The following is a 27,808-nucleotide window of genomic DNA, read 5'->3' on the forward strand; positions in this document are numbered from 1 at the left end:
CATAGACTTTTTTATTAAAAATTATGTCTCTTTTAATACATTATTTGAATCTGGATCTTGCTTAAGAACTATGTTCTTATTAAAATTACCCCAAAGCCGTAAGGCCACAGATAGTACTGTACTTTTTATTATGAAATATGTAGGAACGTGTTCATATTATTTGACAGCAACGTAACAACGTCGAATCACACAATGTAAAGAGAAAATAATCTTCTAAGTGCTATCATGTTTGTTCAACACCAAAGGCTTGCTGATGGTTTTATTTAGCTGTAGATATTTTTACTTGAATATTTATACAGAGTATGTTCAAATATATTTGAAAATATAACATAATAATTTCTTATTAGTCTTATAAAACAATCCATTTTTTAGACTTTATTTAAATACTTCACACAACAACGTAATTAAGTAATAAGTACTTCATAATTTTGTTAAAAAAATCGGTTCAATTGCATTTAATGGTCTCTAACTATAGACAATAAACTAGAAAATAACTTGCATATATTTCGGTTAAACAAATATATCTATAAACGCGACTCTGACCTCACGTGTCAAGATGATAACAGATAGGTCCATAGTAAATTCCCGCTAACTCCCTGTTGTACCTCCTAACAATAAAGTCGTGTACAAAATTGGGGTCCGCAGCGCGCATGCGCTATATTAGGCAACTTGACAGAACACCACGCGTTCATACAATTCACTTATACATATTAAAATAATATTAAATATAAATTACAGTGAAAATGACAGAAGAAAAAACGGAACTACCGAACGCTGAGACAATTGGGTTACTGGAGAAGAAGGTAAGTGAAAGCAATGTCATGTTAAGGTCATAGGGTGGTTAATGATCCAAGTTGCTTAGTTACAAGCTATTTTTAATATAGGTATAGACTATTAATAATTTTCTTAAATATCTATGGTGTGATCAATTGAAAAACTAATGCCAAAGCGGCGTGTGATAAAAATAAATAAATCAATAGAATACATAAAAATAAAATAATTTAGAAGAATCAGGAAAAGCACCGGAGGCAGGTTAGTGGAGATAATGATTTAAACAAATATAGTTTTAGCGGACATGCATTTTAAAATCAAATGTTTGCGTTATATTTTAACATGTCGTTGCAAACACAGTAATCCTTACTTAATTTTAACTTAATCTAAAATCCAAAATATTTGTTTTGATACTAATAATTTAAACTCGTAATAACGCAAGAACAACTTAAAATTATTCCAAACTCATATTATTTATCAATTCATTGTTTAAAAATGATAAAATGTTATCTTTGAAACAAAACAAATTATAACGAGAGGCGGATGGGTCCAAAAAAGTCATCTCGTGAAGTCGATTGATACGTAAATATTATATATACTGACATATACTGATATTGTCGTTCATTATATATTTAAATGTGATAATACTTAAATATTACATAGTACAGATTATGCCAAATTCTCTTAAATTGCGTCAGAACTCAGCTTTAGCTTGACGTCATACGATTTACGTGGGAAGTCTATATTTTATTTTCTCTCCCTCCAAAAAGTCTTTATTAGTATAACAAATTTGGCATCTCCAGTACTCAATCTATATTATTTTTTTATTTTAATTTTACACAATAAGATCTAAGACCTTCGCGGGTATTCGTTTTAATAAAACTCATATTTTCGGATTAGTAGGCGTTTTTTAAGGTTTTAAACTCAGTAACCGAAACGTCGGGGGGAGTATGTGGTTTGAATTAATAAAAAGTAAACCGAAAAAAAATAATTTTATTTAAGTTCATATTACAGTTCTAAATATATATACAAATAAATATTCATTTAACAACATGCAATAAATAAAATACAATCGTCTTACAGTTACCTATAATCAAGTTATCTGTTGTAACAATTCAAACATTTAAATGATACTAATATATATCGGATATACTACGCGTGCTTCATTTTTTGGTAAAAGTACATACTCCCGACGTCTCGGTTACTTTTCGGCAACCGTGATCACGGGCAGACGAGATGTCAAACATTAATTCAAATTAGGTCGACATCTTTTAAACTAGTATTATAAGAAAGATTTCATCTAATACAAATAATAAAGGTTTACACGATGCAGTAATAACTAATGTTATTGAATGAGAAAAGGAAACGACTCGTATTATCCAAAAACCAACTCTAAGAAAAAACTCTGTGTCCTTAAATACACTGGAATTATTTCATGCATATTAAAATTTGAGCTTTGAAATGAACAACATTAATTAATACGTAACAAACTTATTGTTGTAGTTGTCACTCATATTATATTATGAAATAAAAACATTGTGAACTTCAATTAACCCCGATTTAATTGTATACATTTAGGGAATAATCAGTTTTTAAATTCCTTTTTTTTCTGTTTAAATCACGCTTTTAAACCTGACACTATTTAATTTTTGCTCTCCAAGCTATAATATCACTTGTTCGTGATTGACGTAAGTCGTTATAGCCTATGAACCACCCCTGAAATGTATTTGAAGTTAGAAACGGTAATAAAATGCAACTCCATAAATAATAGGTAGGAGTGTAGTGTGTATATTTGCATAGCCCTATTTGCTGTATGTGGAAATTCTAGTAAAAGGGCGCTCGGTTTTGTAATGCATTTTAGATTACCGTGTACTTTCAACCTAATACCCTTAGCACTGTTTGCATAAAATGAAATAGTATGAATGTAGGTACTAAGTATATGAATGATGCGTTGGATATTAATTGTGTTTTGCGACTCTTACTAAAGGAACATTTACGCTTCATAACTAGTACCTACCATGGATTATTACCTAACTATCAATCATGTAGTTTAGAACTGTCAGTTATGACGTATATGTATACGGTTTATGAATGTCTAACAACAACGAATCCGAACAGCGGCTGCACAACGATCTAATAGTCCCTGATAGCCCGCATCCTGTCTAGATATGAGATCCTACGCACAATGGACACTTGAGATCTATTTTGAGATATATTAATAAAACATTATTATCATTCTCTTGTTGCTTCATTTGTTATATGAAGCTCTCTTTTCATTCTGTTCTTTGTGAATCTTTGTTTTTCCAGCGTCCTCCTATGATTATTCAATTATTAAGGCTGTTCAAAGTTAAAAGCTACATGAAATATATTTTATTAATTTATTGAATTATTAAATTAATTAATTTATTGAAAAATTTATTACGTCCCTAAAAATAATATATTTATATATATATATATTATTAGATTTAGATATAACAAAATATAAAATTTAAAAGCTTTCGGTGGTATTCGTTTATGTAATAGGAAAATAAGTTAAATACCAACTGCAATTTTATAGGGTTTATTGAACCCCAACGGAGGTGTATTGCCATGTTGCAATTTGCATTCCAATGTTGCAAGCCTTTATTAAACTGGTGATTAAACGTAGATTAACATATGTCTATCGTGCTTGGATTTATGATGGAAATTTCGTTCTACACAGTAAGTGTCATTAATATCACTTAAATTAAAAAAAAATGTAATCATTTACGAATATTTACTATGAAGCACATTCTTAAGAAACGTAAAGATAATGCAACTTATCGTATTGTGTAATTATACTTTTTTGGGCATTTTATTATATTTCTTATAGTTTTTTTTTTTATAATATACAATTTCCCATATCGGAGAATAGAAATCTATAATATTTTTATTAATAAAAAGAGACACAATGTACAGAATAAGGTACAGTTATTAATAAAATTCGAAATGACTACATTTTGACCAATACCCTTCAAGTAATACATGGTGTAAGAGGCCAGTACTGGTTACTTTAATGTTGCATCAATTTGACTTTTTTGTTACTTGTAATTTATTACGGCTAATAATTCTGACCTATGCTTTATTGTTTTTTTTTTTAATAAAGGAATAATATAGAACGCAAATACATAAAAATATTGGAAATAAAATAATGAAATGTGTTTAAGAATTCTGTTCCTAGACAGAGGCTTTTAACGTCAGGTTGTATAAGGCTTTAAGTTTAGTTCTAGGTAATTTTAAGCAAATCTTATCATACATATATGAAAAAACTAAAATGTAGAAAAAAAAATACTATTTAAAAACTAAATTATTTACAGTGTATAGCGAAATCGAAGCGACCGATAATTTTTTTATATTTCGAATAAACTTCAAATCATTTTACGGTGTGTAAAACATATAATAATATATACAGTACATATAAATATGGAGATTATTGTAAACAAATTTATACTTTTTGAAACCGCCCTCCAAGAACCATTAAAATTCACAGCAAAATATATTTATTGAGTATATGCGGAACCAATAATCAGTGGAATAAAAAAAATGCTACCATGTTTCAATAACCACCATTTTTCAAAATGTATTCTAATGATTACTGAGGTATAAAGGAATGTTTAATGAGTTCGCGAATAAATAAATTATGAATATTACTATCACAGTTATATTTTTATATTCCTTTACATTTTATTTCAAGTTCTTTTTTAAGTTTTTCAAACATTTTTCTAAATTTATGAAGCAACGACTAAACATTTTTTGGTCAAAAAAGAGAGATGAAATCACTAGTATTAGTGCATCTCGATTATCTCATCAGATAAATCAAAGATTTAATACCTGTATTTTACATAGAATAACGTCCGTACCATAGATACCGCTGGCAAACAAAAATAATACAAAAATACACGTATATTATTTTAACCCTACAAACAAATTGTAAATTCGTTGAAATACGCGAAGTTTGCAACAACTAGTTTGTAATAAAACAGTTTCGAAAGAGGAAAACTTAATGCAGTTGAAACTCGCTCTTTCAAACCAATCAAAGGGCGTTGCACCGAGAAGCCAATGCGAGTTCAGTTCAGACACGGTTCATCTAAAGTTGTTTATTTTAACAAAATACCTATATTTAACTTACTACTGCCCACCAAGCAGGCCGTCTGCTCGTTTGCCACCTTTCACATTAAAAAAAAATAAGAGATAGTAAAGCTCATCATTAACTGGTTACATCGAACGCAACCAATCTCTGAACCTAATGTCGAATTAAGAAAAATTAATCATTGAAATTCCCGCTTTTAAATGCCTGTATTACTGTTATGTAATTAAAATAAACTTAAAATATATATTATATGTATTATTATTATAACATTTTTACAGTATTGCGATATTCTGAAAGCAATTTATTTACATAATGTCACTCCATGCGAGCTGGTAGAAACGTTACGAATAGATTTGAACAAGAAACTCCTTAAACATGTTTGTTTTTTTTTCTATTCCATCATAAATTTATATATTTAATATTAATTGAAATTATATAAAAGCAATTACAAATCATGTTAAAATTTAATTAATTGTTAGTAAAATAATCATATCTGTTGATGCATATATAGATTTTTTTATTCCTTGTATCCCTTCCAGTTTAATTATATATATTTTTTTGATATATTTGTGGAACATTTGCATTAAATAGGAAATTTTGTTAAATCAGTTAACAACTACGTTCTCAATCATTTCTTCTTTGACATTTACATATTACAAAACTCAATAACGTCCTCGAAGGCTCCTTAGTGAAAATTACTTGACGCAGATTCGTAAAATTCACACTACAAACACTTTTTTCTGGCACACTACCTGTAAATTGCAGGATAGGAGTCCAAAAAGATAGAAAAAAAATTGTTAATCTGTTGCCCAATAACAGCAGTTCCTTAGTATGATAATTTAATAGCCCATGAAGCCCATGTACTTAGATTGAAAGCAAAAAATAAGATGGTATTCAAAAATATCATCAACATGTCAATAAATAAATATTTCTTAAAACTATACATAGTACCTACCTGGAAGAACAAATTAATACCAGCGTTTAAAACATTATACTATTCTTAATATACATAGGAACCGTTATTGTTATAATAACAAAAAAGTGATATTTTTATTTCTAATAAATTAAGCAAATGTATTATGTATCTCAATAAAACTTTCTCGTAGTAGATCTAGATAACTCAACTGTTTTCTAGAATAATCTAGAAATGTGGTTGTGTTTATAAAGGAGAAAGTTATTAATAATGCTCTCCAGCATACTACACACAGTCTGTACAAAACTTAAAAATATATACATATTGACCTAAAAAATTTTAATTGAATGCATTTAAGATATTTCGCAAAAAAGAATGTGGTATAATAAACTCATTTTTCGTTCAAAAAAAAATTTATTTTTAAAGAATGAAAAAAAAATAAACAAACCTTTTTTATTAAATGCAGATTATAAAAATTATAAAATGGTATATTCTGAAAAATATAAAGGGAAGTTTAATATATATGTATAATGTTAGAAAATAAAAATACGTAAATATCTTTAAAATTATGCGTTCTTAATTAATTAAGTAATTCTCTAATTGGTGATTGAAACAACGTATAAAGATAAAACTCTATTTTTAAATAGGGCCCGGCAAGGACGTGGTTGTAAAAAAGCATAAATTTTTTCAATTATAAAATACAAAGCAAAAAAATGCGTTTTATTATCCGAGAACTTTGTTGTAGAGTCGTTACAAGTTCATGGGAACTATTTGTCCTTATAAGTATTTTTCTCTGCGATTTTATTTACGTGTCAGCATCCGAGTCAAATTTTTCTGGTAGACATCTTGTTTGTGTACACAGATTAAAAAGTTTTTTTTCTTTATATTATATTTTATCTACATAACAAGTGAATTCAATAAATAGTATTTTATTGTTATCAGATTAATAAGCATTGACATTTCACCTCCGGGTTTAAATTTAAAAATGTAATTAAAAATTTTGATAAATTAAATGAAATAATATATTAATACACAAATTGTTTGAAGTCAATATAATCCACAAATGAAAGCGGTGTGTGAAATACATTGCTTCATTGATTACATTAACATCAAGGAAAATTTTCGTCGTCGTCAATTCGGATAAGGAAAAAGTTATCACTTAAGGAGTTCCATATACCATACCACACATTTGGATAACCTTAATTAAAAATTTAACATGAGCACTCAGGAAGTTAAAAAGGCGAAGGATTTTCAGCGTTCATCAAGAAAACTCGGAACGTATTTATTTGGCTAAGCTGTTAAAATGTGCCAGTGTACGCCAACGCTGCTAGTCGCGTGGTTCTTGCCGAGCGGCGCGTAACTCGAAAATCGAGTTTTTATTGTAAATGCTGTATTGTTTCTTCAAGGTTATAGTTGTAGGTGATTTGATATAGATGAACAATATGGTAAAGAGGAGCTATGACAACGGCGGTTTCGTGATGACGGAGAAATGTTACCACAAGTGTATAGAGAAGGTACGGTCAAGGTTTAACTTGTTTATTTTGATTAATTTACAATATAAAGACATTTTATATACACATATAACAACCTTGTTACTGTGGTTTTCCGTCCGTGACGAGCTATGTTAGTAAACTGATTATAAAGTAATGAAAATATTAAATTTCATTTCACGTTTTATTTCCTTCATTATATTTTATTTTAAACACATTTAAAAAACTAATAACATATAATTTAGAAAGTCAAAAAAAGTATATTTTTTAATTGTAACCAAAAAGAAATGCTAATATAACTCAAACTATATTATATACATGACAAGCGTGTTTATAAAATACTGAAAACGAAAGACATAATCTCACTTAACTTTATATAGGTATATAAATAGTTATAAGTATAACCCTCAATAATTCCTTATCCAGTCGTTAATAACCGTATAAGTGTAACGTTTGAAAATATTCAAACTGATCTATTATAATATTTATTAAATTCCAATGGAAAATACATAATTAAAAACGCATCAACACAAATAGACATCGAACCTGCAACACGCGAATTTTACGCACTCATTTTTTTTACCAACCAAGCCATCGTGCTATACCGAGTAGCCGAGTTGACAATTCTACATATTCTATATTTATTTAATGAAGATAAAAAATTTCATAACAGATATTATCCTGAACTTCTGACGGCTATTTACATTAATTTCAAATGAAATATTGATTGCTTTTAAGTGAGAAAATAAAAGAAAATACTTCCTACGTTATACTTAAATAATTATTATGTTAATAATAATAAAATAATTTTCAATATAAAAAGCAGGATGTTTAAAATAACTTGTTCAAATTTATCTATTTAAGTGTTTTATTATATCGCTGTATTACTATTTTAACTAATTAAAATTTAAATATTTTTTTTTTATTGCCATACAATATGAATTTTTATTAACATACAAAGAATATAAAAAATTTATCAAATTGGCTCAATTAGAAAATTCAATGACGACAATAACTTTATGTAGAATTTCAATTTTATAATGTTTCATCGACTGACTGAATTAATGAGAGCATTTATATATTTTCTGTATGAATACACTACTACAACACAATACAACAAACACACAGTTTAATACACATACGTTTAACTATCACGTGTGACTATTTATTACACAATAACTAGAAACAGACAACGATCAGTCTGTAGTTTCGAACTCGGAGTAAGGTAGAAATAACCCTACAAACATAAGACAGATGTCGTTAGCTGTCTTGTGTCATTAACTCAAAAAATGACAGCAAAACTAATGACGTTAGGCGAATATTTTCCTCTAATTTAATCTCTCTATTATGTTACCCAAATTACTAAACTCAAGGTTCTAAATAACGATCATAAATTTCTAAATTGTGTAAAGAGTGTTTGCTATAATTATATTTAATTAATTTTAGATTCAATTATTTAAAGTAAATATTTTTTTTCAAGTTATAATTTAAATGACATGCTTATGTCTTTGATAATATCTTGCAAACAACTTTCTGTTAAAGGCAATTGTTTGAAATTGCCTCTAGTTTTATTTTTTCAACATTCGCTATTGGAATGTAATCGATAGACCGCGAGTATCCGCATACCTATTATCTATATCACAGTCATTTTATAAATGCAAGGAATTTAACATTAAAACATTTTCTTTATGTGACAATAATTTTATGTATCTATTCAAACATTAATTAATTATTATTCTGTATATATTTTTTTCGATTTAACGTAATGATCATAATAAATCGTCGTGAATGTAGGTTTTCGCTGTGTACATGAAAAAAAACCATTAACTTGACATACACAAAACGGGTTCAAGTCATGCACAAGGCAATATTTGGGTAGCCTGACATATATGGATAGAGAGGATTTTTTGGAGATGGCAATATTTCTGCAACGACGACGTCCTTTATATAATACCAAATTCATTGCGCTTAATATATATTTAAATTCCGAACACAAAAAATGCATTTAATGCTAGAACTTATTAAAAATATTCATTATACGTATTGAAAGTTATTAAAAAACCATTTTCACACAGAATATTATCACACAAGCTAGTGCCGAAGCTCGGCAAAAAGCTGAAGGAGGTTGTATTTGTGAGACAATGTGTGAATCATAGAAAGTGCTTTTGTTATAATTCCATGATGTATGTTTGTTTGTATACTGTTAACTAAAATATTAATCGCGTTACTTGTGCCTGCTGGATTGTATTTTTCAGTTTCATTTAACCAAAACACGCTATTAAATCTTATGGATGGATACAAAAATATGATGCTTTTACAGAAATCTAAGCCAGAAAATCAATTTAGTAAATCTATCTTTGTTAGCCTTCACGACTATAAAACAAACTATGAAACACGATATGCTGCTGAGCTCCTTCAAATTATAATTCTATCGACGCGACGAAATGGAAGATTTATATATAGAAATACGAAAATTAAGAAAATTAAATCTACAAACAAAATTGTCAATAACAGGATATATAATTATCGTGTTGATTCTAAGCAAAATACGCGAAGAACAAGTATCACGGAGTAAATACGAATCACAAATAGGACGTGTTTATTCAATTCTAACACCAGATCAGTATGCACAATCCAAGTTCACATAGTCACTGCACACGACGCGTTTGCAGTTTCTCATACAATAACTTACCTTAATACTGTAATGTATGTAGTGACTAGTGTAGCGATGTCGAGCTAGATTAACCATACGGGTTGCACTTCGTGCAAATGGAAATGAACATATCTCACTCCTGTAACTAACTTTAAAATATTTGACAGGTATATATATATATATATTATATAAAACTAAAGTTAATAGCCAAATATATACAAACTTTTTTAATAAATTAATTATGTCCCTTTCTGTCTATGAGTAATATAGACATGATAATAAAATTATATTTCAAAAACTTGTAGTTTTCTGCATTTTTATCTTGAAAAAAATTATGGCGATAATATATAATCTGTATTTCAATCTTTAACTAAGTGAAAAAAAAAATTACTCCAAAAAATAATAAACACTAACTAAGTACTTTATTATTATACTTTCGTGACACAAATAAAACCAAATTTTTACAGAACGTACGACTGAGGTCAATGAACTCAATTCCATACAATTTTCCTTCGCCTCGATCGCTAATAATAATCCACTGCTACTTTTTTTGCTGTAATTTATATTATACAGTTGACAATTTTATTAACCGTTACCATCTGCTATAAATTTATTAAAATGCATATTTAAATTTAATGAAGAATCCATACTTTATTATACAAATTAAAAGGTATTATTTTTATGTTATAATACATATTTACATTCCGTATCAGTTATCACATAATATAATTAGCTAAACATATATTATTACATGTAGAGATAGCCTCAAAGGTCTATCGTTTTAAACAAACCAAAGTCCAATAATAAGAAACTTTATCCAACTATAACATACATATATATGTTTTATAATATATACATATGTATATTAATTTATCAAAATGTGTGTTTGTTTAAAGATCCTCGAGTAACGACGAACGATTTAACTCATTTCGACAACTTGTACATCATTTTATTGGAATTTGTCGTGTAATTTTTATTTGAGACTATAAAAAACATATATCGTCGCTTTTTGAGGTCAGAACATTATATTATCTTTTATCAAGAGATTCATAGAATAAGACTAATTGTAATAATTCACAGAAAAGTACATAAGTAATTTCAGTAATAATTGATTCATGTGCAAGTCTGTCCCTGAAGTAAGAAATTGTTTAAAAATCACATAAGTACTTACGCAACGTTACGGATTGACAGTTAAATATATTAATTGTGTTTATATCATTTTGATTTTGACGTACGGTTCAAATTCTTAAGTTATTTCGTCACTAGTTTTTACCCGCGGTTTTTTCAGCGTGAAATTCGAAATTCGAATCGAAGAGAGTACGTTAAAGCAATAGGGAATATCCATGATTTATTTTAATTAATTCTATGAGTAATTATATAACCGAAAAAGTATATAAAACTTGCACAATTATATATCATAAGAATGAAACTAGTATTTTTCGGATAAACTACGCGTGATTTATTTTTGTAAAAAACTACATACACACATCTCGTCTGCCCGTGATCACGGTTGCTGAAAAGTAACCGAAACGTCGGGAGTATGTAGTTTTTTACAAAAATAAATCACTCGTCGTTTGTCCGAAAAATACTAGTTTCATTTAAATGAATAAAAATCGCGAAAATCTTAGATCTCATTATATATCATAAGCTTAAAATAAATAATGTTAACTATTATAATCTTCTGACGATTTAAAACGCTGTCATTTAGGTACGAACGCTTATTTCGTGACGTCAGCGTATTATCACAATAATAAGAACGAAGAGTCTGTTTCACAGGTTATTATTATTATCTTATTGTAATGGAAGAACATAACGACATTGTTCTTAAATAATAATGTTGTCTGAACTTTTAGTCACTTAAAACAGCACAGAAACAAATCATTTAGCTTTCGGTAAAAAGTCATTTGCAGTTGAATCTGTGCTTCGTATTTTTAAAGAAAATTTGTTTTCTTTAATCAATCAATCATAATATGTCTTTTCACTGCTTTCTAAATAACGGTAATTTAAGTTCGATAAAATAATCTTTATTAACTCCATCAGGTAAAGCAACTCCGATAGAGTTTTCTCAACTCAATTCAAACCAAACTTTTTAATTTTAATTTTTCATAGTTCTTCAAGGTTTTTTAATTTTTGTTTTTGGAGAAGACGGTCTCTTCTCATAGCCTCTGTATCTTTTAATTTAGTTTACCCTATTATAGATTCAGTCAAAGTACCATACAATCCCTTACATTGGGCTTCTTCATAAGCCTTTCAAGTAATAATACGAGCATATCTAAAATGTCAGCTTTATATAAAAAATAATTATATACCAGCACCGGACTATTTCTTTTTTATATAAACAATACGTTGTAATTTCTAATCATCTGACAACTGACTATAATCACTGTGCAATTTCATTATCATAAGTGCAATTTTCCCAGCTTATTTTATAGTTTTTAATTGCAATAACAATTACATTGCAATTCTCAGCATCTGGATAATTTAATTATGATCGATTATTATATTTCAATTTCGAATTTTAAGACGGCCATTGGTGATTTTTTTGTGAAAATTATTTTTACTAAGATTGGGAAGAATAAAATGTGTAAAGATATTTTCAGAATCCTATTTAGAATTCTTTGTGTTTTTTTTTTAATATATGAATTAAAAGCTACTCCAAAAAGAATTTAATCATAAAGTTTTTTTTGTGTCTTGATACGTCTTTAGAGCGGACGGTTTTAAGACCCTACTATAAAGACCGGACCTTTACATAATTTATTTGATTATTATTAATTAGAACACGTCCAATGAAGTCATATTACAACATGTACATACAATTTTGATCCTTATCCCAATGAGATAGGAGCGACCAAAACGGTCTCGGACTACGTCGTAGGAGTCACGTTCTTTAACATGTGACGTTACTAATTTTCCTGTTTATATAAACTTATACCTGCGTTATCTACATTTTTTTAAAACTGATTTTTAAAATTCTGGTGATTTTTTTTTTAATTTTATATTTGCTAGATCTAGACGGCAAAGAACTGTGTCATTCATGACACGCCAGCTTTAAATAACGCGATTGTTTGATAATCAACTTAGATGAACCAGATGTATTAATTATGATTCATTATAAAAATAAAATTATTGAAATTTTTATTCTATTACTGGACGACTAACTTAATTAGATTACTGTAGATTAATGTCATAGGGCATTTATTTATATGTACGCATCTTCAATTGTTTTTATTTTTATTGAAGTAAAAAAAAGAGGTTCAAACAGGGTACGAGCCTTATGACTACTGAAACGTCTCGTAATAGTCGATTATAACTAAACAGTTTTCTTCCACGAGCCAGTGAAATACGCTTCCAATAACTTAATAGTCATTACTTCCTGCTCTATTGGTAGACAAATATGTACGTATTTTTACTTTTATCTTTAAAAATACTAAGCACCTCAATCTGGTTCAGTTTTAGTCGATAAAAGAAATATTTATATTTTTACTACTGAAAATTATCTCATCATACTGTTCGAGAAGGGACCACTATAAATTAAACCGTAAATGTCTAACAATAAGTATAGGTTTGTTAACAATAGTAGGGGTTCAAAAACCATCATATATTAAATTATTACCAACACAACTCTGTTTAAGCCTCTGAATGACGTTTGTTAGTCGTTTTAATATTTCGAATCTACAAAAAACATAAGATTTTAATGACAGTCAGAATATATGTACCTAATGACATTTAAAATAAAATTATTATTCTTACAAAACCTCTGATACTGTTGTGTACTACTAAATAATATTTGAATTAACTCAAACATAAATATTTCAATGACTGGTGGTGTTGCTATAATACAATTTAATAGAGACTTGTATCGTAGGAGAAAAATAATAATGAAATTCATATGGAATTATTATATTGTAACATTTCGATATAGTCATGATAGTAAAAAGATTGAGTAGTAATTATAATTTAAAAATAACAATAGCTCTGCACTTAAAACCTGCAAAGTTTATAGGGAAGGTATTCCCCGGGTTTTTCCCTATTCCTGATTACGAGAAAAACATTTTTTAAACAGCAACACTAACGAACTGTTACCTTAAGAGAGTTAAGAAGGATTATGAAATTTTAAATGAATGAAATAATACGATAAATTGTAAATTTTAGACTATGCTATCATTGTAACTGTATTTATTTTATAAAGTGATCTGTAATTGTTTAAAAACAAAATATAAATAACATTGTGTAAACAATAATGAAGAAATATACAACCAGGTCCTGCGAGATTAAAAACAAGTTATTAATTTTTTTTAAACATTTTCAATATTCTTAAAACATTTAATTTTAAAGTTGTTAAAAGGTCATCTATGTATAATTTTTAAGACCTCACCCCGATACATAGTCATTAAATAATACAAGCAGGTTTTACGGGGCTTTTGACATTACGCATATTATCGCATTATAATACATATATATTAAGGAAAAGTTTACAAAAACACGACTTAAAACTTGTTGTACCTGTATGCGAATTCTATTTGGATAATATTCACACTCACGTACAGAATCTTTGTGCCGAGGGGTGCTCCATTTTGCAAAATATATTTGAAATAAGTGTCAAATTCAAAATGACGGATGACATATTATTGATTTCGTACAGCCCGTTTGTAGGACAGGAGGTTAGTTTATTTTTAATTTGCAGTTTTTTTTTATAAGGTACTTTCATTATCTGTAATTTATTGATAATTCTATAATATCATATCGTTGTATCATTTCATGGATATAAAATTACTCGGGGAAATACATGTAAATCTTATATTTCTTAATCGCGCGTTTTATTACTTTTTTTATATATTTAATACCGATAAATCGTGACGTACTCATACCGAATAGAAGAATTCGAAATTTAAAACTTCTAATACAATTTTTATAAGGGTAATTATCAAAAACAGTTTTCTAGAGCCAATTTAATTGAACAGATAATATAAAATTCTGCATGGAAATAAACGTTGTTAATTAATATAAAAAAAATTCCAAATCTATAATTAATAGATTTATTTGTTTCGATCGATTTTATAACGATTGCACCCATCAAATATTAAAATAACGCGACTGAGGTAACTTCTGAAATTAAATAATAAACTATACTATTTGTGTCATTACTTTTAATAATTAAATTGCAAATCTATAAGTAGAAATATTTAATTAAACAATATATTAAAATAATCAAAACTAATATATTTACTAAATATAAAATAAACATAAGTAACACTTCCAGTCGATTTCAACTTCTAGAAGAAATGATGTAGGATATTATTATTAATATTAGGAAGAAAACTACTGAAGAGCCGAGGAAAGTTTACAATAGTTATACAACACACTGACAATGACTTTTCAATTTATAAACTGAGTATATTGATTTGATTCACAGATAACATCCGTATCTACGAGAGATGCGGTAGTAGTCGTAATAAATAGACACTTAATAACTAATACGTACACTAGTTCATTCAAATAAGAGTGAATTTTCTTTGTTATTGAATCAATAATGTTAAAATTATCTTCACACATATAACAACTACACATTTATTAGAACGTAAGAATTTTTACACGGGACAAGTCGAACAGGTTGCATACGATTCAAAAAACCGGTGATGACGTGACTAACAAGAATAAAAAGCATATATAAATAAACTGTTTGTTTAATGTTACAAAGTTAGTTAATTACTTTTTATTAAATTTAAGTAAGACGAGGAGTCTTTCATTTTATTAATTTTTAATATTTCTTTCGTTACATAGTAATTTGAATAGATGTTTTTCTTTAATAACCTAAGAGCAATCTTAAGGGAATGCGCTAACGCTTCAATAGTATCTTTTAGACCTTTTCGAGGAACATTTTTCGTGCCCAGGGATAGAGGTTCTCTTAACCGTTCATATTGGACAATGAGACATAAAAATTGCAATTATTCTATTCTAAAAACTTTTTTACTTATTAATTTGGTTATCTATTAGCTTTTATTTATTATTTTATATTTATTAGAAAATATATTCCTGCCGCCAAAAATTTATCACAGATTATACAATTTAATTTTGCATTTTTGTTTATTACTATATGTACACATTATGTCACTGATTGTCTATTAAATAAATATATTTTATAATATCATATCGTGAATTAATCTTAAGTATATACAAACATTTTTTTTCTATAGATAAAATACTTTTGTCATTTTTATTTACTGTTATATAATTATTATTTAAAAAACAAGCTGTTTTTGTGCCGAACGCCGATACACGCTTTTAAGTATAATATAAGATTAGATTAATAAATATAAGATAATATTATAAAATGTAGTTAGTTAGTAGAAGCAGTGTTTGTAAGTTTAAACAGAAATAAAGGCTAATTTATTAATTTTTTTATATAACTATCATTAAAGTTTCACACTTTGTAAATTTAAGTTCAATGAATAAAGTATTAGATAATAAAATTAAATACTTATATATATACAATAATAATCAATCAATAAAACTTATTGATAATGTGTCTATATTATGTTATTATTATCTGTACATATTTAATTTCGGTGTTATGGCTAGTTAAGAAATTTAAAAATGTTTACAATTTTAATTCACGTACTTTTAAATAACGTTAATTCGTAATATGTCATTTCCTTATCTAATATTTATTTGTTTTTTTTTGTAATAGAAATAATATATTTTTTTTATTTCCCTTTTATATTTAAATAAAGTTACAGTATACTTCATCATGTTCATCCGATGGTAATAAGATTAGACAAGGTTTATCTGTGCTCACTTAAGGATCATAGTATTTTTGTTTATGACCTTAAACTCAGCTGTAGTTAATAAGTTATTTTATATGGAGGCAACTTCAATTTATGAATATATATATAAATATATAGAAGGATCGTATATATATATAATTATTGAATTATTTGTCTCCATCAATACCTCCATTCACAGTCCGAGGTTGTCAAGACTCTTTTTAATACGAACATTAATTCAAGTCTCAAATATTTATATATTTCAAAAACTCTCAGAGGGGTTAAATGTATGTGTGGTATTTTATCTGTTATTATCTTTATTTAATGATAAGTTATTGACATACTATCATATGTTGGCTAATTCCGTTTAAGATAAAGTAATCTTTTTTTCAGGGTAATCTGTAAAATTTTGTGTTTTTTGTTCATAATATATTGTTATTATTCTGAAACATGTAATTTTCAGACCAATACTAATCAATATATATTGCATCTAGATATTACATACGTAACATACACACACATCTATACAAGTTAATAAAAAAAAATGCTTCTCTGTCTGTAGGTATGTTCCAGAAAATCTCTGAAATAGCTTGAAAAATTTTTATTGAATTTTCATAGGTAGGTAAAAAGTTGGTGTAATAAGAAGGATCTTATGCCACTTTTATTTTATACATGATATATATTTTTGCTTATATTTAAAAAATCCCTATTCGCCGCGGATTAAGTCACGGGCACAGATAGTGTATGCACACATATATATGCGATGGACATCGAACCCTGTTTTTCTATGAAACTGTAAACGATGTAGTGAATATAACGTATGACAAAACACACAAAAAAACATCATTTATAATAATGAAAAGTCGTTGTTGGTGTTTTAACTGCCAAGTTAGTATTTAAAAATATTAAAAAAACGTGCAAAAGAAACGTCATCTACACCTCTAACAGTATCTTTTATATAATCTGTAAAACAATATCTTTTATATAATCTGCACTATACGTAAACAAATTAGCGGCAAATTATACATGACAGCTTTATCTTTTAATTCAGTATCTTTAATTTAATTATAATCTCCGAGTGAAACCAGATGTTAACACGATATTCCGTCATTGCCAAGTTTCCCAGTATGTTGTGTAGTTACTCACTATAACCCGCCAGTGTTAGTACGCTGCTCGGTAAAATAGGGCGCGTATACAAAAAAAATTGAAAGTTCGTTAGCTACTTAAATTTAAAAATCATTGTGTCATAATCAATATTATCGGTAAGTTTAATGTACGCAATATCATAAACGAATACTAAAAAAAAAAAAATTGTAATGTGGTTTTATACTAAATGTACCTAATACGCGATGATTTTTTTAAATTGAATTATAATATGGCAAAAATTTTTATAAAACAAAAATGCATTTGAATTGTTCCGTATGCACGTTATCTATCAATTTGGTTGTGAGCTTCATCGTAAAATAATATTATTAAACCGGCATTATAAACAACGATCAAGTGTTTCCAGTGAAATTATTATCTTTAATGTTTTTTTTTTTATTTTCAATTAAAAACATTCTTTTGATATTTTACAAATAACACATAAGGAAAAATATTTAACAAATAATCTTAGTGTGTATTGATGTATAAAAAAAAACTTTTTCTTTTTAATCTAAAATTTATATCTTCAAAATATAAAAACATAAAATTATGTAAGACATTTAGTCGAGTCTGGTTTACGATTTAAACAATAAATCTCGTATCCGCGTTACTTACTTATAAGTTACAAAGCGTCTGTGTGCATTACTTTGTTTATTCAACCTCTTGTTGTAGAGGAAGATTTGTTATGCAGAAATGCATCTTAGCCAACCGTTTTCACACTATGAGAAATAATGACCATATAAGGAATATCGTTTTAAAACATGCGGTTTATGAAAAGAAAAGATAAGATTAATTCTATTTGTACATTCTACGTTTCGTGTTTTGACCTCCAACTGATTATATAACTATATCAATCTTATAAAATTTTATTTATAGCCACGCTAATATAAGGGATTTATAAGAAATGAAACTACTGAAACTCTTAATTGAATCGAATTTTCTAGAAGTGGTTTAATTCTATCTTAATAATAACCTTAAAGTCCAGGTAAGTAACGTTAAGTTTATTTTAATATTAAGACGGACAATGCCAAGGTCAGAAACCGACATGAACAATGAAATTAAGTGTAACCACTCGCGAAAATCGTAAACAATGTTTGTATAGTGGAAACTATTTATATTTGAGTTGAAAAGTTAATTGATGTAACGAAATGGAAGAGATTAAATTAACATACCGATTCTATTCCAAAGGGGCGTACAAAAGAAAATGGGTTCAGAAACGGTATAAAAATAGTAATAAATGAGATTTAAATTAAGAACACTTTTTAAGTGAATAACATATTTTATAATTTTGAAAAAAAAAATATGCAGTCACTTTTATATAATCTATATTTTTCTTACTCTACGTCATTACTGTAATTTGTCGAAAATTATGTCTCGATGAAATCATCTTAACTACGTATCTTAGAATAGCAAAAACAAAGTAATGTCAAAACAACTTTTGGTAAAATCGTTAAATTGAATTCATACCTGTACATGTGAATATAATTTAGTTTGCTATTTTACACAAATATTATTTTACAAAATTTTTATTATTTCATATTGAATAAAACAATAAGATTGATTATTTTAATCGCCAAAACAAGCAAACAGATCTGTCATCGACGAAAAAAATTATTAGAAATGATAACGTTCGTTCAGTAATTCGATAGAAAGGTGTTTAAAAGAAAATATAAAATCACAAAAATAAATGTTTTAAAATACACCATGGATGACGTCATTTGTTAGATATAATCTGCGTGTAATTTGAGGAAAACCGGTTAATTTAACTATATATAAAAGAATAAAAATATCCTTAAACTTATTTACTTTTTTATTACTTTATCAATACATGCTTCTTATTGTTTAACGTGTGAAAGTTAATCAAAGTAGGCCTCATTCAATAATCTAAAGACAATTGACTGTGATATCATACGTTATATATAATTTTTGAGTCACCATGAGGTCGGTAACTAATAAATCCGTTTTACCTTAAGCAATACGACCGCTTTATGAAACACTCCATTTTTTATCTGTTCCAATAATCTTTTTTTATATTTTTATCCGTGTACACCTAATTCATAATTTTTTATTACCGAGAAGATTATAAGGTTTTATTGAAATTAAGGAAAATAATTATTCTGCAGTATAGTAAATCAGAATTAACCTCTTGTTTTGTCATAACAATACAAAGTGAGTTGTATAAATCATTTAGTGTTCAAACGCAATAGACAGCGAACCGGAATCGGATATGAAGGAGGTCGTATATCAGGAACTTATCTTATTATGGCATATGTGTATATTTACAAGTGGTATAAAGAAATTTGTTCCTCTATTTATATGTCGATTGTACATACATTGTATTTACACTACCAAATCCTGAACTGCCAGTGCTGTGGGCTTAACACTTTGTATCGTCAAATGACGTAGGAAGCTTTTCAAGTTTTACAAAAACTCACCGACATTAATACTGCAACGTTACTCCTTAGTAGGTTTACGAATAAAAAACTTTAAACGCTTCGTATGTAGTGTGACGATACATAATAGTACTAAGCTTACTAAAAAGAAAATAATTTACTACTTACTGATTAAGATACTTTTTAATTTCCACCATTTCATAGATACAATTTAAATTTTTCCACTTATTTTATTTAATAGTGAAAAAAAAACATTATTTTATTTCTCTTTGTCTTACTTTATTTATCTCTATCAATAAAACAGATATATCTTAAGATCAATGATAAGTTCAGTATACCTCCACACGTCTGGTAATCTCGAGATGAGATTTCATCGTATCTCGAGAGTTGATAATGATGTGGAAACTTCACAAGTGTTTAAAAGTTTCAAGTAGTGAAAATGTTTGGATCGCGATACAATTCGGGTTTGGCTCTAGGAGTGTTTCCCTTCAACCCGCCCCTTGCCACGGGCTTGTTGACAGCCAATCTGTTCTTAAGTGCAACCACTGTGGACTCACCTCCAAGGACACATTTTATGGTATTGATATAAACTACTGATAGTCTATCCGAATAGAAGAGTTTTGATTTCAATGAAATTCTCAGATTATTTAGCGCTTATCGCTAACCTTAAAACTATTGGTTTTGAGTTTTCACCGGCGAGGTTATCGAGATTACTAAGTTTAAATTGATCATCAACAGAGACATCTCAATGAAGGATTTTAAGTTTCTGCTCGTAAATAATACATATTTTACTAAATAAATAATTCATATTTAACAAAATTTTAGTAAATTTTACTAAATCCTTATTATATTAAGTCTTGTCTCGTAATAAGTTGAAAGGGTCTGGTTGTGTATTTTCAACTACTCTTTATAAGCAACTACGACGACATGAGCAGGTTTTTGTTCATTATCGTTATAAGAAGCTTTCCATGTTACCAGCGATATATATTTTCTACCTATTGGAAACTTGATGAAGAGTCAGTGACTTCCGTCTCCTGTTTAATCATCTCCAAATGAACATAAGCATATTTTACTTGCCAAACAATTTATATTTTCATCAATGTACCTGAAACTATGGCTGTCTCTTCAGAAATTTCGATTTTCGTATTCGAATTAGAAAAGAACCCCTTTATTATTTAAAAAAAGAAACAAACGATAAGTAATTTTTTTATTAAAATTTTAACGGAAATTTTATTATTTTTACATTGTATCTCATGGACCGTTAGTTCATCAAGTCTCAACAGTTAAAATATTTTATTTACATGTTATATTTAGTACGCCACATTGTATTATTATTGAAAATTAAATTGAAACGAAATTAAAATATGAATATCGACCATTGTTCATCTACCATATTTTTTATTTTTTTTTGTAAATTTATTTATAATCTGACGAAGATTCCTTCTTGTGCATTACGTACTTTATACAATATTATAAAAGAAATAGTTTTCTTCAAAACATTTTGTTAATCTATTTGCCGACATTGGATATAAATCTCTAACATACACTTATCTCGATTCTGTTCAGTAACAGATAAAAATACTGTACATTCTCTATCTTTATGAATAATGCATCTTGTATCACCTAATACGACGCTCCTTGAATGTATTTACACGATTTTTTAACAAAGAAATATTCAAATTCTTCAGATGCATACATATATGTATATGATGAAAATAATTTATATTAAGCTTTTAAAATATCGAAAAACACGAGAAAGTTTAAAAGACTAAGCCTACAGCTGATGAAACAAATATTGAGCGGTAATTACAAATTATTGGAATTTTCCTAGTCGAATATATTACGTAGTAGCTGGAAAACTTTACAATAATTATACACTTCAATGGTACAATAAATAACAACTACTATTGAAAACCACAATGGTCTGAAAGGAAACGTTAGTAAAATGTTTAATAATTTCAAAAGAATTTTCAGTAACAACATCCATTGTTATTGTTACAGACGTGTTTATACGCTCGTATGACACATGCGAGTGAATGCCACTACGTGTGTGTGTCTGTGTGTTTGTGTGAGTGCAAACAAATAACTTACTGTACTCAGTATAACATAACGAAATATTTTATTCTAAAATAAGATTATCTAAAAAGAAACTATGATTTTATGGATATGGCTACGCAATTTATAATTTTATTTTTACTTTCCCGCTTTTTCGATTACTTTACAGCAACCTGGGAATTTAAGACTGTAATTGAGTGTTAGACACTTTTAACCCGTCTGCCAGTAATCAAGGTTGCTGTAAAACAATCGAAACGTCTGCGAAATGTAAAAAATAAAAAAAAAATCGCTTTGTCGTATCCGAAAAACGAAGTTTAATTTTAAATGTATACTCGCGAAAATCTTAGCTACCATCGTAAAATTCTCTTCACACTTCTTATATACGTTACTTAAAATATTATACATAAAATTATATTCAATGTTTGAAATTGGTGACGTAATCCTTGCGACCATACATTTTTAATGATATTTATTTTATATAAGACGGCGAGGTAAGGCTTGTGAAAATAAAATACAAAATCTCTCTTATACATTAGTATTAATTGAGGAGCAGCTAATGGCATTAGTAAATATTACTTTGCGCTTACATTATATTATAATATAAATAAAATTCAAAATTCCATAACAATTATTTAACACCAACGATAAAAACATCGTCATAGACTAAAAATTATAAATTATGGAGAAACGACATTTATGGAAAATTAGATAAACAAACCAAGTTCTTTATCACATTTTTTAAAGGTATCATTTCAAATTAATATTGATAAATAAATAAAATGATTCAACGTTTATTTGTTCTTTATCTAGCTATAAAATATTATTAGAGTATGAAAGACAAATCTATGAGATAACAACATGTTATAAACATTTAATGTTTTACTGCAGTTGTTATATAAGTCTTATCTAGAACACTATTACTTTTATGTACCAATAAAATTATCAATAAAAGTAAATAGCAGCCTTGTTTTATAAAGAACTTGAATTTAAATTAAATAAGATTATCAATTGTTTAATAAAATACAATACTGCGTCAAGCATTTCCATTAAAAAACAATATTTCAGACATATTTTGTTTCGTGACGTCAACGTAGGAGATATAAAGGATATCTTTATCTTTTGATGGCATTTGTTTTAAGTTCTGTGGAGTAAATATGTTGTATATATTAAATTCAATATTTATAATAATATTGTTATATTTGTCAATAGATTTTATGTAATAACATAATTTAATATGATCCATGTATAATCAGCCCAAGTTACTAAAAAAATTCTGAAACTGTGGTTACTCTTCAATTTATACGTCCTTAATATATTAGTTGCTTACTGCTACGAGTACCGAGTATAAAGCATTTTGCTGCTGTTTTGAATAAATCAAAGTCAAGGTTGAAAACTTCTGCAAGTGATAAATTCACTCATTAGTAACGGAGATACCTACTAGTCCCATATAAATAGATTCATGTTAATATTCTTGTAACACGATAGTAATGAATACTTTTATATGAGTGGAACACTGCATTTAAAAAAATGATTTCAACCATTTCAGTTTTTTGTTATAGACATTACAAAAATCTTGATTTGTTTAATCGTACAAATTAATAACATTTGCACTAATAATATTAAAACAAATATTGGAGCATCTTCTAAATAATTTCGATTTTTCGCATAGCAATACTAATAGATGTCAGATAGACATTGACAGCTCGCAGTTGACACATGTCTACGTTTTTATATCTTACGTTAAAAATGAGAAAATGCGATGTTAATGTATACAACAAAAGAAAACAACTAATAGTGTCAACACGTTGCTCTTGGTGTAGTCGCGTTACCTGAAAGATGAGATCTTCAATATACCGTCGCGAAAGATACGATAGTTCGGAGACTGAGCCATTGCTTCCCGCTATTCCGGTTTTAACACAAAATAATGAGGTTTGAATAATTGAATCGAGTTGTATTATTGTTTCTTTTATTACATAGGTCACAGTTACCTTGACTCAGCTATGGTAACTTCATTTTACAATTTTTCTAGGATGACCTAATTTAACTTTCGTAATGTTTTCCTTTAATTATAAATATATATAATTTATATGATATAAATTACTGTGAAAAAAGAAGTACCCTCAAGTTAATTTAAACTATGCCATTGTTGGTATGTAGGTAATAAGAGAAATTTTTAACTTTATATTCAGATAATGCTTTTATTGAAGCTAATTAAAAAAGTTTTCCTTTTCTCTTATTTCAGGGAACTGGTAATAACGGTATGGCAGAGGTGGGGGTGTCACAGTCGGTGCTTGTGGAGCCTCGGGAAGAAGGCGGGCGGAAACTACCACAGTATATAGCTGCTTTATCAGGTTCAAAAAATAGTTTATTATATTAAACAACCTTACCTAAATTACTATATATATTGATCAAATCATGATACACATGGCCTTTGGTAAAATATTCATAAAAGAAAAATATAATGTTTTTAATATTTCTAAGAATATATTTTTAGTAAGTTTTATGTACTTATAAGAGTTCTTAAACCCCACTGACAAGCAGTGAAGGAAAACATTGAAAGGAAACCTGGACTTATAATTTCAAATTTTAAGCTTGTAATCACCAATCCGCCTTGAGCGCATGTAGTGATCAATGCTCTAACCTTCTCCATGTGAGAAGATGCCTTTGCTCAGCAGTAAGACATCATTTGGTTGATAATGATGAAAATTAATCCAAAAAAAGAGTTCAATTTGTTACATGATAATTGTTAGGACTTGAATTTAACTTATATACAGATGTTAAAAGTACATACATATATATATATCATACTTATATGCCTCAAGGACACATTAATTTACTCATATAATTTAATCTATTATATAATCCACATTGATATTTATGCTTATATGTTAATTTTTTTTATAACTATTAAATCAACACAAAATATTCCTATATCATGAGTTATTAAGAATCAAGTTTCTATAGACAGTTGTTTCTTAGTTTATACTAATTTTTTGTTCTCCTATTTCAGCGACCCTAGGCGCTTTGGCTGCTGGCTCAGTGCTAGGATGGTCATCACCAGTTATATACAAAATAACTCAGGCCAATAGCACCGAATATGCCTTTGATGTATCCAGTAGCCAGGGAGACTGGGTTTCCTCTCTTGTCAACCTCGGTGCTGCAGCGGTTTGCTTTCCCATTGGGCTCATTATGGATGCAATCGGCCGGAAAACAACCATGCTGTTGTTGGTCATACCCTTTACTCTTGGATGGCTATTAATAACCCTAGCGACGAATGTAGGAATGCTTATGGCGGGAAGGTTTATTACTGGTGTGGCTGGTGGTGCCTTTTGCGTTACAGCCCCCGCATATACTAGTGAAATAGCTCAAGATTCTATAAGAGGCAGTTTGGGCAGTTTCTTCCAGTTGATGGTTACAGTTGGTATACTATTTGCTTATGCGGTAGGAAGTTACACTTCAGTGTTGATATTCAACATCCTGTGTACATTGATACCTATAATTTTCGGAGTCATATTCTTCTTCATGCCCGAAAGTCCGAAATATCTGGTAAATAAAGAAAAATTTGATAACGCGAAGGATGCTTTGATAAAATTACGCGGCAGCAATTACGACGTCGACAGTGAATTGAACTTGCTGCGTGAGAAATATGAAGAGTCAATAACTAATAAAGTGTCATTTTTGTCAGCGATCACCAAAAAGACAGCGCTGAAGGCAATCCTGATATGTTACACTCTAATGATCATCCAACAATTGTCGGGTATTAACGCGGTAATTTTCAACACCTCACAGATATTTGACAGCTCTGGCGCAACGATACCCGCTGCCATCGGGACGATTATTATCGGCGTCATCCAAGTGATCGCTACGCTAGTGTCCAGTCTGGTTGTTGACAAGTTAGGCAGACGTATACTTCTCCTCTTCTCCGTCCTGGTTATGTGCTTGTGCTCCACGGCTCTTGGTGTCTTCTTCTTCTTGAAGGACACTCACGGCGGGGAGTCTTCGATAGTTCAGGCTATATCGTGGCTGCCGCTATTATCTCTGTCTCTTTTCATCATTGCTTTCTCTCTCGGTTCGGGGCCGATCCCGTGGATGATGGCCGGTGACCTGTGCCTCATCGACATCAAAGCCTTCGTTAGTTCCACCGCTGGTACCCTTAACTGGTTGTTAAGTTTTACGGTTACCCGAACCTTTAACTCTTTGAATACCGCTATCGGTTCCGGACAAGTTTTCTGGATCTTTGCTGGTATTATGGTCGCAGCTTTCATATTTATATTCTTCGTCGTACCTGAAACTAAAGGCAAGAGCGTCGATGAAATTCAACTGTTGTTGGGAGCGGAACAACAGCCACAGACTAACGGAGAAAAAAAATAGACAATCATAGAGACTGATGGTATTATTAAGATTTTTATGTAGTCTATGGTTGATGTGGTTGGTAATTCTAATTGTCTCCTGTGCGAGCTTCGTAAATTACATCCTTACCAAAGATTATTATTTCGTCGATGAAAAGATACTACAGGATATTAATTTAAAATTTTAGTACTGGAGGCAGCTACTTTTTATTAATTATTGGAACGTGATATTGTTAGCCGATAAGTCTCAATAAATGAAAAAAAAATTCAGCCACTTTCATAGACAGTAAAATATCGGTTGCCATATCAAAATTTTATCGCAGCTTACATTATACCTTATTTATTGTAACTTTGTATTAGAACTAGTAGGGCTAGTTATTGTTGTTAGCAAATTGTAATACAGTAGATATAAGTTTTTTAATGTAAATTTATTAATTGCAATATTATTATAGATAACAAGACTAGCAGCCATTATTTATGAACAGTCTTATGCGTTAAGAGCAATGTTGATTATTTATGCGATGACAATTATTTATTTTTAACCTGTAACTCTATTATTGTACATCTGAACTCTTTTTTGTTTTTTTATACACTTTGGAAAATACTAGCAATTTTCTACATATTGTTGAGAATATGTTTTAGAATAAATAAATGTGTTAGTATTGACATTTACATTTTTTTCCCCTTTATTACCTTGTTTTAATTTGTTTTAACTAAATTTGTGTGTTTAGGCAAAAAAGATAGTTAAAAGTAAGTCACCATAGTTAATAAACATTTTTAATTCATTTCCTCTGACAGTAAAATTTATCTTTGTCTGTACGTGATGTCACGTATGTTGGTGAAATTCATCCAGAACTCTAAAAGCTGTTGTGTGTTTTTATTCCATAAATCACACTATTTTATCGGGACCCCACCAGCCCATCGAAAATATATAATTTAAAACTTCTAATACAACTCGAACAAAGGACACTATATTTAACTTATTGTGCCATTTGTAATGACAATTTTTCCCTCAAATTACGATCTTCATGTTTGTTTTATATTTACGAGACTTACAAAAGTAATGAAATAAATATAACCTTAATTTATTTTATAAGCAGGTAAAACAAACAACATAACCATGCGATTATCGACGTACATATGACAGGCCTCTTCATAAGTCAACCAGA

At 28.6% G+C, this 27,808-nt stretch overlaps 1 protein-coding gene across 4 annotated transcripts; it reads left to right on the top strand.

The window, feature by feature from the left end:
* Positions 1-589: 589 nt before the first annotated feature.
* LOC116772309 (facilitated trehalose transporter Tret1) lies at positions 590-27,305 on the top strand. 4 transcript variants are annotated; one of them, XM_032664440.2, is made up of 3 exons: positions 590-803; positions 24,533-24,641; positions 25,301-27,305. In XM_032664440.2, exons 1-3 carry the CDS (start codon positions 744-746, stop codon positions 26,659-26,661), a joined length of 1,530 nt encoding a protein of 509 aa, XP_032520331.2. In that variant the 5' UTR covers positions 590-743; the 3' UTR covers positions 26,662-27,305. The 4 variants fall into 4 exon arrangements, with proteins under 4 accessions (XP_032520331.2, XP_032520329.2, XP_032520333.2 ...); XM_032664438.2 differs by lacking the exon at positions 590-803 and adding an exon at positions 7,124-7,306; XM_032664442.2 differs by lacking the exon at positions 590-803 and adding an exon at positions 17,803-17,961.
* The last annotated feature ends 503 nt before the right edge of the window (positions 27,306-27,808 follow it).

The sequence above is a fragment of the Danaus plexippus genome, chromosome 12, assembly GCF_018135715.1.
Source record: "Danaus plexippus chromosome 12, MEX_DaPlex, whole genome shotgun sequence".
In the NCBI taxonomy this organism is placed as follows: Eukaryota; Metazoa; Arthropoda; class Insecta; order Lepidoptera; family Nymphalidae; genus Danaus; species Danaus plexippus.